The 14,613-nt window shown below is 36.1% G+C and overlaps 1 protein-coding gene across 1 annotated transcript in view; it reads right to left on the bottom strand.

The window, feature by feature from the left end:
- MPDZ (multiple PDZ domain crumbs cell polarity complex component) overlaps positions 1 to 14,613 on the bottom strand; it is a gene marked incomplete at its 5' end in the record, with an annotated part of 144,346 nt that overhangs the window by 120,263 nt on the left and 9,470 nt on the right. Inside the window, one exon of the mRNA XM_083351159.1 lies at positions 13,486 to 13,606. Coding sequence (XP_083207285.1) covers positions 13,486 to 13,606 — 121 coding nt within the window. The remainder of the gene's footprint in view (positions 1 to 13,485; positions 13,607 to 14,613) is intronic.

Here is a 14,613-nt window from a genome sequence, read left to right as displayed (position 1 = left end):
TGACTCTGATAATTAACAAGGATTTCAATAAGTTACTGGAATTTTTAGTAGATAAGGGCTCCTGTCTCTAGAGTCTTTTGTTCATTAAGGCAAAAAAGACACAAGATTATAAAGAAGTGGGGTTATTTAAAAAAACAGAAAGAAAACCATTAAACTGGTCACAAAGAGTGGGGGGGGGGGAGAAGGAGAAAGAAAAAAAATTGTAGCAGGATGTCTGGCTTTATTGGGAAGACTAATGCTTTTGATAATGTCACAGATGACATTATACACAGAAAGACCTAAATCATTTAAATGCCCCACACAAATCTGTACAATTCAACTTTACATAACTAACATGCAGAAAGAGTTTGTGCCCAAACTATTGTTGAATTTATAGAACAGTTCTTTTTATATACAAGTTTTATTGATTTTTAATATTTACATATACATATATTTGTGAAACAATATGGTGGTTGGGTAATTAAAATAAGAAATAACCATTTGTCAGTAGTTCAGGTTACATCAACAGAGATGCTCTCTCTAATTCCCTTAGTGATTACATAGTCAAAATAAGCAGTTTAGTATATTTCTAGTTATAACCAAGTCAATCAACAAAATTCAAAATATATTTTTATTAATACATATCAATATCCTGTTTTTAAGTTTTATCTAATTGCAATAGATATTCTTGCATAGCCTATAGTATTTATAAAAAAAGCTTAATTTTGGTTGACCCACAATTCTCTATTTCAATAAGGATAATTCTTTTGTCTACAAAACTTATATTGTTCATTATAAAACATTCATATGTTTTACCATTAAAGTCTAATTTTCATCTTAACAAATCACCAGTTATTAGAAATATATTTTTTGTCTTAACCATTCAACAATTATTAAAATGCTCTTTTATATATAAAATTCTAGATTCTATACTATAGTTCAAAAATAGGCACTGAATATTCTATGGCATCTTAACCATACATTAATTATTAAAATATTATCTTTTGATATGTCATTCTAAATTCTATGATATAGTTCAAAGTTATATTTCCTTTACAAATCTAAAGGCTAAAAGTAAAATCAGTGATATTTCTTTAGGGATTCCCCTTAATCCATAGAGAGGTATTTTTCTAGTCTATCTTTAGAGATCCCAAAAGAGAATCAACTTCAGTCTTTTAAATCTAATTCTTGCCTTCCTTTTGTGCCAATGGTCTTGGTATCTTTAAATTCTCAAATTGTACCTTCCTTTCTTCTTGTACCCCTTATTTGAGTACAGAGAGTGTATCCAAATGTCAGTTTTGCAAGAAACATGTCCCCTTTGTAACCATTATATTTTTGCTTTAGTAGTTCAGTTTTTGGTGGTTGATATAATATAATTGTCATTAAATCAGTCAAATATTTTTGTTCTTCCAGTTTTATCTGGGTTAGGTAGAAAGTAGTAGCTGACATTGTGTTTAACATTTGATTAATTGAATTCTCAGTATAGTGTATTTGAAGGCCTTTAGTGTCTTCACTCTTGGTATTGCTTTCTTCAGGTGCTGTTGCTTTTTGGCTTGTAAGTTTTGTGCTAGTCATTTCTGACTCTAGGGGCCAGTGCTCATCTCTGTTTCAAAGCTGAAGAGCCAGCGCTTGTCCGAGGACGTCTCCGTGGTCATGTGGCCGGCATGACTAGATGCCAAAGGTGCACGGAATGCTGTTACCTTCCCACCGTAGTGGTCCCTATTTTTCTACTTGCATTTTTACGTGCTTTCGAACTGCTAGGTTGGCAGAAGCTGGGACGAGTAACAGGTGCACACTCTGTTACGCGTCACTTGGGATTCGACCCGCCAAACTACCGACCTTCTGATCGACAAGCTCAACGTCCTAACCCACTGAGCCACCGCATCCCTAGTTTTGTAGTCACTATTAAAGTTTGGACTTTAAGGTTTTCTGTAGGTTGCTCTTGTTGTTCTTTAAAATCTCCTGTTTTAGTGTTAGTTTCCACTTCTTCTCTTTGGTTTTGGGTTATCTTTTCCTCATTTAAGGTTAGAGTTTGATTTGGTGGCTTTAAATTGTCAGATTTTTCATGCAGCTTGGCTTTAATTTGCTCTGTCATTGCCAAGATCGTGTCTAGTATCAGTTTATAATCAAGTGGTGGGATGTAATCATCCATTTTGTTGTTATTTGCAGTTAAATCTTCCATGGAGGCTGTTTTAATAATAGTCAAAGATTTTCCACCTCTTGAAGAGTTGTATTCGGTGCCAGGTGTTCCCACACTTATCTTCAAGGACAGTTCTGTTATTCAGACAGCTTTCACAACAGAAGAAGGAAATTTACTTGCTGTACCAGGTTTCGCCACAAGGTGTCATCAATAACATTTAACATGCAATGTAAAAGATTTTGGTTTTTTTCTTTTTCTTTTTCCAAATTATTATAGAACTTTTGTAGAATTAGTCCAATTTTTTTTAATTCACAGTTTAAAGAGAAAATAGGATAGTGAGTCCCCAGCAACAAATAGAAGCTTTTTAGTAAAAACAGCTGAAATTGTTTAGATTCTTTGCTGCATTAATTGGATTTCTTTGTTCCCAAAGTAGATATTTGCCGTTTTCTCAAAAAATGGGGAAGGAGATTTTCAGGAAATTTCCACAGGAAGATGTTTAAGGGAATAGGAAAGGTAAAACCTCACCCAGGTCCTTCAGATTGCTTCGTAGCGCTAGGTAGTATTTTTGGCTTTCGGTAGGGAATGGCTTAGTGATCATCCTTATGGCCGGTCTCTTTTTCTTTGGGCCAAAGGAGATGAGATGAGTAATATTGGTTGCAAAGTTGGCATTTCTGGATGTAATACAGATATTTTGGACTTATTTTTGTTTCTTTGCATGTTTGATATTTTTAAAAAGGCATATGCTACTGACTACGCTTATGCACATATGTAACATGATCACTGCTTGTCCAAAATTTTATTATACAGATAATACCCCCAGAAATTATTTAGCCTTTTTAATAAATGTTGTTATTGATGTTAAGCTCACCAGGGAAAACATCATATATTGTTATGTATATACTAGGTTAATTATTTAAAGACTGAAGTGCAACATAACTAGATTGTAAATAATCTATTTTTCAAAACACACAACAGTCCAAACAGTTAAAGTCCAAATTAAGAATATTTCATTCTTAATTTGAATTGTTTAGATTCAAAATAGTTTTCAAGAGTGTACAAAAGATACTATTTTTTCTAAAATCAGCTAAATTAGACATATTACATTGAGAAAAATGTTTCTCATTTCTTTCCTGTTACCTTTGATTTCATTGCAGAGATTTTAACATAAGAAATAGATTATTTTGTTATCTAATTTTACCTTCCAAAAGACAGAAGCAGATCAAAAATGTGAGGTTCTTTCCTGTTGGCTTTTCTGAATTAGCTGTTTTAGATTCTAAAAGTTTAGTTCCTAAAGAAGTAATCCTGTAAATAATTTTAATGTCCTCCTCTAGTGCAGGCTCTTTTATGACTCAAGGACTTCAACTCCCAGAATTCCTGAGCCAGCATGGCTCAGCTTGGAATCCTCTCCCTTTCCCCTCAGTATGGCTGGCTCAGGATTTCTGGGAGTTGAAGTCCATGAGTCATAAAAAAGAGCCAAGATTGCTAGCCCTGCAATAGGCTTAAGAAAACCAATAAGGAAGCTGGGTTGGTTTTGTTTTTGTTTTTTACAAAAAAAAGGTTCCGGAACGCCGTTCTGAGCGTTCTATGAGAAAAAAAGCCCTGAGCTACCATGACTTAACCCATGGGAAGGTTTGGCACAGGACAAAACCATAGAAAATTTTCACATGAGCAGAGACAATGATAACCAATGGTTACTAGTCAAATTCTTATGATACTTCTTATTATGGCATTGGCACAGTTATGTCAGATTTCATGGAAGATAGCAATGGATAACTGATAGCATGTGCAATATGCTTACATTTGCAAAAAAGAATTAAACTAAAATACACAGGGAAATGTAGATTCAAAGAGGCCAACATTTCAATCACTACTTGTATAAAAGGGAGTTTACTTCCATCACTAATCATCTAGGTTTCTTTCAAGGTAATCTGTTTTCAGAAAAATATAGGGCGACTGGGTTGTCTGAAAGAGATCGATACAAAATTTGCATGTTGTCATCATGAAAATGAAGGCAGATTGCCTTGTTTATCTCTACAGGGTAAACAATCTGGAAAATCCACAGCCAACAGAGATTCCTTTGACATGTTGTCTCTCTGGAATTGAAGAATTTTCCCATCACAGGTAAGATTATTTACAACTAAGGTAAATATATCACAGGTAAGAGAAATCAAGAAAAACTCTCAACACTATCTCACAATGGCTCAAACACAGCAAAAATAATTTATGGAATGTTATGTTTACTTTGACTGAGAGTTATCTGTGGACTGAGAGTCATCATACTGTCCAAGCTGAGAGCTTCAATGATGGGCATGTGATAAAGATGAAATCTCACCTCATAATTTTATTTGGCATCTGGGAATAAATAAACACAACAAAGTCTGGCAGTGAGCTGTTCCATTTCCAGCACATACAAAAAAAGCCACAGCCTCACTTCGTCTGCAGGACTGCATTGCCACAGCAAAATACTTAGATAGATATGGGCAAAAAATTTTCAGTTGTGGTGAATGCATGATCAAAGGGGCCAGACGTGTTTCCAATGCTTGCAAGAGCAGTCACACAAATCAAGGACGTATTTAGAGAACTCTTTGCAAGAACAGACAAGTAATGAGTAACACTGGAGCAGATTAGCTTATTGAGCCACTCACTATTCATTCTTTCTTTCTTTCTTTCTTTCTTTCTTTCTTTCTTTCTTTCTTTCTTTCTCTCTCTCTCTCTCTCTCTCTTTCTTTCTTTCTTTCTTTCTTTCTTTCTTTCTTTCTTTCTTTCTAGCTGCCCAAGCAAGTGACTGTAATATTGCAAAAGAATTAAACACATTAAAGAATAAAAAAAATCCACAAAAGAAATACATACAAATAGCAGCCGTGATAATTAATTAACTAATGCTCAATTCACGTAGCTGGCCCTTAATACATTCTGAGCCAGAGAGCCAAGTTTTTAAAGCTTTTGAAGTTATGATTGTCACTATTCACTCAAGGGCACATAATCACATTTTGGGGACTTGGCAACCAGGTTGCATTTACAACTGGTTGTAGCGTTTCATGGACACGTGATCACAATTTTTGATTTTTTTTTGCCCACTTAGGGCAGAAAACAGAAAAAAATGCCCACTGGATATTCTAGATTTGCTTAAAGGACAGATGATTTGCTTAATGATCATGGTGACTCATTTTAGGACCATTGTAAAAATAGTCATAAAATTGAGTCTGGTCCTGCGGTGCCTTGACTTATGACCGCAAGGACTTATGACCAACATTCCATTGAGGACTGCCTGTATACAAACAATATAAATAAGTAATAAGCAAAAAAAAATACTGACGTTATGCATTGTTTAAATCAACTCTCTTATACTGCTTGTATAAAAACTACTTTAAAAAGTAATTTTTGAAGATTTCAACTATGGTAATTTTTAGATGTGGAAATATTCTGACTCTTCCTCACTCCCTATTTGAAATAGAACTATTCCAAAAAAAGGTGAATCAAAGCCTGAAGAGGACAAACCATTGCCAAAGTTAAATCTGAATCTGGGATCTGATGAAAAAGGGGGTTTCCCTCTAAACTTTCCTTGTGTTGTTGTTGTTAGTTGCAAAGCCATGTCCGACCCATCGCGACCCCACAGACAACGTTCCTCCAGGCCTTCCTGTCCTCTACCATCTTCAAGTACTTTCCTTGTAGTACTTTCCATTGAAATTCAGTCGGTATTAGTCATGATATGACTTTGTTCTTCAATCTTGATGGCAATTGTGAAAAATCATTTTTTCATGAGTACATAAAATCTCTAGGAACTTTGCAGTACTGAAATAAAATTAGGAAGAATTACAGTTTTGAAATTAAGTTAAATAATTAAATAATTCAAATTTCTGTTAAAATCCAATATGATTTTTTTCAGTTAGAATGAAAAAAATAAACACTGAAGAGTTCCAGTGGAAAAGTCCAAAGGAAATAAAAGTAGAAATTAATGTCATATTAAATTTGGCATATAGTACAATAAATTTAAAAAAATTAAGATACTTCTTAAAGATTTGGTTAAATTCGATTAACATTGTTCAAGCACTAAGAAATTATTTATCCACACAATCCTATGTGTGGTTACTGAAAAACAAGGTTAATTTTAGTCACTAAGCTTTAAACCCAGTAAGTATATACAGAGTGCTATCTGTTACTGAATATGGAATGTCATTAACTGGAAAAAATAGGATTTTAAAAAAATTATTATCATCTCCATCATCATCATCATGTTTCAGGTAGTGAGTAAATCTACTGTAACCCAAAAAAGCAAAACTAGTCCATTCAGCTTCCTACAAATTTAACATCCCAGCTTCTGCCAACCTAGCAGTTCGAAAGCATGTAAAAATGCAAGTAGAAAAATAGGGACCACTACAGTGGGAAGGTAACAGCGTTCTGTGCGCCTTTGGCGTCTAGTCATGCCGGCCACATGACCACAGAGACGTCCTTGGACAAGAGCTGGCTCTTCGGCTTTGAAACAGAGATGAGCACCAGCCCCTAGAATCGGAAATGACTAACACGCATGTGTGGGGGAACCTTTACCTTTTTAGTTATAGGGAAAAAATTACTTAACATTAAAAATACAAATCTTCAATTAATTCCAAGGACATCTTTAACTTCAATGATCTGCTTCTACATAGCAAGGAATAAGAACTGTGAAACTTGTTAATTCTCAGTCTTATCCAGAAATATATACATATCATCACATTTTGACTTCATCGTATGTTTTTGTCTGTGATACCTAACTCTCTAATGCTAATAAATGAGGAAGTTTATTATTTAAATTATTGAATGGTAGTTTTACTGCTTCTGAGTAACTTCTTTATTATTTACTCACCTGATAAAAACTTGTACAGATTTTCTTGGAAATATTATTGAATCTTTTAAGGGCTTGTAATATATGAACACAGTGGTGTAAATTAGGGTTCCTGAAAGTGGTCACTATTGACCCACAAGAATTGATGAGACTATCCAAGGGATCAAGTAAATGGCTGGGAGTCACAGTCAGTCAATGTCTCACAGTCAATAAATGGTAAATAAATGATGAAAGGTCAATTGGTGTCAATTAATTTTGAGAGTTCTATGTATTGCTCACCCTCAATCCCTAGTCCTGAAGGTGAGATGGCTAGCAGTAAGAGGTTGGTCTTGAGTTGTCATTATTGTAATAATTATTATGTTTGGTCACGCAGGCAGATGTTTAGACTGGACTTGACCTTTATTATTATTGCTATTATTATTGTTAAAGTGCTATTTATTAAATTATTTTCATATTTTAAAAATTTGGGAGTCAATGAATAATCTGAAACTTCATGAAGGTGAATTGGGGACCCCTAACAAAAATATTTGATTAGAGGGTCAAGTCTGCCTAAATTCTAGTCAATAGGGATGTTTCTTGACATCTATATTCTATTCTCAGAATGCATAATTATAAAAGGCAGTGAAACATGACCCATTAGAAGATGTTCCTGAAATGTCTGTTTGTCTGTCTGTCTGTCTGCCTGTCTATCTATCTATCTATCTATCTATCTATCTATCTATCTATCTATCTATCTCAAATTTATTGGCCACCCATCTTACTACAAAGTAACTGGGCAGTTCAAGAAAGCTTAGATTGCCCATCCCTTAGATAGTAGTTCCAAGGCTACTATTCCAAGGTAAAAGAAGGATACATCCTACATCATTCATTCATTCATTCCTTCATTCATATGCTGACCATTTAAGTCTGAAAGTGACTCTGCACATTGTAGACAGACTAAGCAGAATGGGTTCAATTTGTAATAATCTAGACAGCAGGGGATTTGTTTAAAAAATCATTCTGTTCAAATCCTCAATACATTCCTTTGAAAAAGTCATTTTCCTTGTTATGGCTCTTAAACAAAAATCCTCTAGATCACATCAACTAACTTCTCCACATCCGACAGTTAAGAACAGAACAGAGAAGCTCAAGCGAGTAATCTATCTGCACACACAAATGGCCAGAATCCAGATGCCTGGGCATGAACTACCAATATCACTATCACAATCTTGCTGTGAAAGAAAGTAGTGGTAATTGGAACAATGGTTCACTTTCTCTCTGGGGAAACTTGCTTGTTATTTTACATTCAGTGCCAAATCAGCTGATGATGAAGTTTAATAACATTCTGAACTGTAATGGATCCTAAAGCTTCCATGAAATTAATTGTGCATACTGTATCAGATGTATTGTGGGACTGAATAGATTTTTCTGGCTGCCGAAATAGTTGGAGGAAGGCATCCATCTCCTCTGAAAAGTTGGCTTTTGCAGAATTATGTATGGTTAATAATGTATGGTTCATATGAGTGGGCTTGGGTATTTTTTTTTCTTCTTGCATCTTGAATACTCCTATAGATTAAGATTAAGATTATGATATTGAATTCATTTTCCAATGAATGTATTTGTTACAGGTCAAAAAAATCCCCTTTTATTAATGCAAACATGATTCTACAGCATATCAGGTACATTTCAAGAAATAGTAACTTTGAGCCATGACCCAAGTGTATAGCTATCCCTTTCAAATAACATACTATTTTATATTTATTCTTGTTTTCTTCCCATTTTTAACAGGTGCATACAAATATATCCTTTCTCTAATGTTGATGTTTGACCTTTTCTAGAATGTAGGGCCCATTTGATTTCTGTTATGCCTCTAACACATTTTGCTATTCCAATCACAAAGTTAAATCAAGAATTTTTAAAAGTATTTTATGCCAAAAACTGTTTTTGAGATACAAGTTTTCAATGTAAGAAATGCCTGGGAAGATGATGGTAAAGATCTGTAGAAATTAAGATTAATTGACACACCATACATGAATAATATGAGCTATATTTACAGTACATTGGGTTGTACTGTAAATGGAGGGTGTGGTAGAGTCACCTCACAATTTGTCAGAAGGTTTCATCTGTGAAATCATGTATTTCTCCACATACATGTAGAAACTCGGGGCAGGCTGCAACAAGTGGATCTCTTGTGGAAGGGATATAATTATGACCTCCATTCTATGTATTTCTGAACTATGAGTAAACTTGGTTCCGAAGCAGATGCTACTATAGATGCCTTTGAAATCTATACCATTATTTGGGCTAGTAATTGGAAACAAATAATTATTTTCCTCTTCTTCCTGTTGCCATCTGTTTGATGAGTTAGGAGGTTAATACATCCATGGGATCTTTTGCTAGTTAACTTCATATTTTCTTCAACGTTCTTCCACACTAGCTTTTAAATTGGCCCCAGATGACATCATGTGAGGTAGTAATAACACCAGCACTTGTGCCCTTTTCCTTCCTATTTCAGGCATAAAACAACAGTTCTTGTGGAACACAGTCATATGTTTCTATGAAGACATATTAAGCTGATTAATCACATGTTGCTATGCAACTGGGGCTTCAATTCATAAAATTGAAGAGCAACATTAAACCAAAACTCTCATACCCTTTCATAATTCAGGAATACTGGTCAAAAGTCAACACTAGGTGTCATGCAAGAGCAAGGGATGAACCTCACTTAGACAATAATTTTTTCACCCTTCATCAGTTCCTCCAAATACAAAGATACAGATGTCTGCTAACAGCACACATTGATCTGTGTTTAAGCAGGCTATAAAGTATAAACTATGCCAAGGGTCTTCAAACGTGGCCCTTTTATGACTTGTGGATTTCAAATCCCAGAATTCCTCAGCTAGCATGCCTGGCTGAAGAATTCTGGGAGTTGAAGTCCACAAGTCATAAAAGGGCCAAGTTTGAAGACCCCTGAGCTATCCTGAGTTTAAGCTGCACTACCCAATATGTTCATCAAGTATTCCTTGTTTCTTCTTAAGCCTCCCAACTCTGCAGAACCTTCTAATTATCCACAGTATTACTGAATATATTTTTCTTTGGCCATTGAGACAGGAGACATTGGTCAGGACCTACGTAAGACAACTGAAAGCTCTGGGTCATCACATCAGGTTTTCTTTGATAATAAAATCAACTTCATGGCTTAAGTTGGTATAAATAATCAGAAGCAGAGCAATGAAGCAGTGTTCCTTCTCAGCGTAATGATACAATTGTTAGGTAAGTCATGTAGATTTTGAAGAAGGAACTGCTGATTTGGGGGGGGGGATGTCCTTGTTGGTGTTTTAAGTGTCTTTGAAGAATATATGTTTAAATGTACTGAGAAGCAAGATAAATATAACAGCATGTGCCGAATACCTTTATGCCAAAGTTCAAGAAGCCAACCAAACCAATATAGAGTGTTCTCAAAAGAATTATATGAACATTATTAACTTTTTAGACCACCACCACCACCCACTACCCGTATAAATTGTGGGACTTGGCAATTAACAAATGTAATGGCACTTTGCTGTTGCTGTTTGCTGTTCTGATGTTGATATTACTCATAATAAAAGTTAAGTAATAGTAACACCTTTTTGGCAGCAATCTCTGAAACAAGCAAAACACAAAGGTAGCAAAGAAAACAACAAAATACAGTGGCATTTTTGTTGGTTTTGTTTCTTTTGTGAAGGAAGGTTGTAAATGAAAAAAGTAAGCAGTACTGTTCTTGAACTTAGTAAGTAGGTGTGGTGCTTATGCCATGATAACTATTTGCCATCCAAACTACAAAAAAAAATGAGCTAAGTGGATTATTTCTAAATAGAATTGTGAAAACTTTTTTTTAAAATGGAGCATTGTGTCCTATCTTTTCTAATTGGAAAAAAAATCTCCTTAGCCAATTTTACTGAAAGTTGAGTGGCAGCTGGCTACTAGCGAGGACTATTTCACTGGTGGTCCTGAGATGAAAAGCAAAAGCACAAAAGCCTCTTTCTTTAATCTATCATTTCCTATGACTAAAACACGTGTAATATTTTTAATCCAGTTGCATCAAAACTTAAAAAAAAACCCTGAGCTTTCTTGAATATTTTTTCCCCATTGGAAGATAGTTAGCTCTGAATATTCAGATGGATCATTTTGAATGTGGCTCTTTTTTTTACAAGTTCAAGATAAAATGTGTTTTCTGTTGTGGGCACATACCTAATTCTAAACTGCAAAGGATAAAATTTTAATTTAATATTTAATGATATGCTGAGGCATACATTTTTCTTCCTTTGGATATTATCACAGATTAATCAACTCTTGTAACTAGTCTGCCTTTCCATGATTTGGCAAAGTTTTGCCAAAGTTAAACAGAAAAACAGAGAAGAGGAATTCATGCAATACGTTCACAAATAGAATGTAAAGGTAAAGGTAAAGGTTCCCCCACACATGCGTGCTAGTCGTTTCCAAGTCTAGGGGCCGGTGCTCATCTCTGTTTCAAAGCCAAAGAGCCAGCGCTTGTCTGAGAATGTCTCCATGGTCATGTGGCTGGCATGACTAGACGCCAAAGGCGCAAGGAACGCTGTTACCTTCCCACCGTCATGGTCCCTATTTTTCTACTTGCATTTTTACATGCTTTTGAACTGCTAGGTTGGCAGAAGCTGGGACAAGTAACAGGCGCTCACTCTGTTACACGGCACTCAGGATTCGACCTGCCAAACTGCCGACCTTCTGACCGACAAGCTCAGCGTCCTAACCCGTTGAGCCACCATGTCCTTGTACATGTACAACACAATTATTTGCAAAAATGTTGGCAATGAAATATGAAATAAACAATGATTATTTGGAAACAGTAGGTGTCACTGTAATCATTAAGGACAAAAGAACAAAAAAAATAAACATCTTCATACAATATGTAAGAAGCTTTTGTGTTCCAAATTATCTAAGTTGATTTAAGGAGACCATCAGTCTGCTTTGATTTAGGCATTAAATATACATTTCTTACTCACTTAGACCACACATCATAAGATGAAGACATCTTTATTCAAGGCAAGAGCTTGTATGATTTTCCTAAGGTGATAACATTGTGTTTGTTCTTTAGTTAATGTCATTTCTATTGTAACTGTTATAGTAGCGACTCCAGAAAAGAATAATATCATGGGATACAGAAAGAGAAAAGGTCATTTCTGGGAGAACAAGCTTGGTTTGAAACATATTTCTGAAAAAGAAACAACATATTTCAAATTAATGCTTCTTATCTTATTTTTCTTCTTTGCAGAAATGATTTATGCAAAATAACATCTTTCTATCAACAGAGAGAAGCCGCAAAAGAGCAAGTTATTTATTTTGGGAGATTGGTTGTCCCCTCTCTAGCATGGCCCATGGTCTTCCAAATTTTCCTTTTGCCTGGCACGATCAAGGCTGTCCATCATTACATTTGCACTTTTTCATTGTCCTCCTTCTGTATTTTTCAAATCAGTTTCCTCAGTCAAATAAAGGGGCAGATACATGTGTTTTCTGGGTAGCAGTTAGGACCTTCTCAATGCCCACTTCTCCGGGGAAACTGGCATTCTGAGCAAATGTTTTCATATCGCACCTATCAATGCTCTGACATTTAAGAAACCTCTTCTAATGTCCACTTATGTAGGCATGGGGTAGAACCTGGAGAGTGAAATCAGACTACTAATTTTACAGGTGTGCCTACAGATAGGTGCTTCTATTTAGCAGAGAGCTAATGACTCCACTACTGTTCCTGAGTTCCCACCATTATGCTATAAAGGTGCATGGCTATGAGTTTCTTAAGGGTAACCAGGGTAGGAGAAAAACTGGCAGAAACTGGGGGTGGAGTTAAAGGAAGGATCAGCCTAGGATCTCTAAAGGTGAAGGTAAAGGTTCCCCCGCACATGCGTGCTAGTCGTTTCCAACTCTAGGGACCGGTGCTCATCCCCGTTTCAAAGCTGAAGAGCCAGCGCTTGTCCGAGGACGTCTCCGTGGTCATGTGGCTGGCATGACTAGATGCCAAAGGCGCATGGAACGCTGTTACCTTCCCACTGTAGTGGTCCCTATTTTTCTACTTGCATTTTTACGTGCTTTTGAACTGCTAGGTTGGCAGAAGCTGGGACGAGTAACAGGCGCTCAGTCTGTTACGCGGCACTCGGGATTCAACCCACCAAACTGCCAACCTTCTGATCGACAAGCTCAGTGTCCTAACCCACTCTACATGGCCACAAATGAACTAAGTTCAACCTCCCTTGAATTCCACTGATTCTCATCTAACTCCAAGTAGGTGCTAACTTTTAGTTGAGAAGATTCCTGTGTATAGGCATGAGTAGCAATAAATCAGTTTAACTGAATTTTCACATGTGGGCCTGATCTTTCACACCTGACAATCAGGGTTTTATTGTGGCAGTTACTGTAATTCCTTGCCAGCCATCCCACAAACTGATTGAGGTTCCTGGAATACCTGAGGAATGATTTAAAGTTGACTCACCTCCCTGTTTGTTTTCTTTTTGCCATCTCCTGCTTCTTTCCATGCATATGCACCATCTTGACCTACATAGATTAAAAATGGTGAAGAAAATGTCACTGGTTTGCTCTTCTAGAAAAAAAAATGCATACTTTTTATTTTCACGTGAGAAACCTCCGATGTTGCCAAGGCATTGCTTTCCCAAATTCATCTGGAAGAGGAAATAAAATAGGGGTTCCATAAAGGACAAAAGTAAATAGAAAAATTTAACACTTTCAAAGGAAGCTGCTAGAGAAGAACTAGACACAGGTTCCCTTTCACTGCTGTGGGATTAATTCAGTAAGAAATTTGCTCTCAAATGGTTAAGTAGCTTGATTCCTTGCAAACCAGTTGGAGCAACTGTTTGCAAGGGATGCTGGTCAGAAGAGCCAACCTTAGGAGAACTGAAGGGGAAAATCAAAAGTATCTCTATCATAGGGAATCCGCTTACCATAAGTGTACCTCTTAGCAAAGCAAGGGACAAATGTCATTCCTTTGTGGGGGCACCTTAATAAAAGCTGCCTCTAGAGCAGGAGTGTCAAACTCGCAATGTCACATGACGTGTCGCAACATATCACGACTTTTTCCCCATTGCCGGCAATGGGGTGGGCACGGTTTCAGCGTGACGCGTCCAGCCCGTGGGCCAGCAGTTTGACACCCCTGCTCTAGAGAATCAATGTCAGAAAATGCTGGCTGCTTCTCTCACCCCCAATTGTGCAATATATGTTTAACTTTTAAAAAAAAGCATTGTACCCAAGCAAAATTTCATAGGGCTTTGCCAGACCAACGCTGCAATTTTGTTAATGAAAAACATTGCCAGCAATCAAAACTAATAACAAATAGGGACACATTTTTTGTAATGTAGGTATGTTGGCAGCAAGTTTGTAAAAGAGAAGAAGGTCAAGCAATGGAAACTCCTAACCAAGAAGTTGTGTAAAACACCTAAATGAGATCTGCAAGAAGGAAGTAAAGAAATATTTTTCTGATATTGCAAAATAAAAGAGAAATTTTCTTAATTGCAATCCTTCATCTAGTACCTTGAGCACCATCTATAGTTTAACTCTAAATGGAATTGTAGGGTTCTCCTATTAGTATCTGAATTTTGCTGGTGGTTAAAATTCTTTCCAATATGAAAAATAACTACACCAAAGGGAGATAAATCCCAAGTTCACAAGAGGT

Source organism: Vipera ursinii (assembly GCF_947247035.1).
Source record: "Vipera ursinii genome assembly, chromosome: 2".
Taxonomy (NCBI): Eukaryota; Metazoa; Chordata; class Lepidosauria; order Squamata; family Viperidae; genus Vipera; species Vipera ursinii.
Note: the sequence above shows the minus strand (reverse complement) of the source record. Positions and strands in the feature narration are given on the sequence as shown.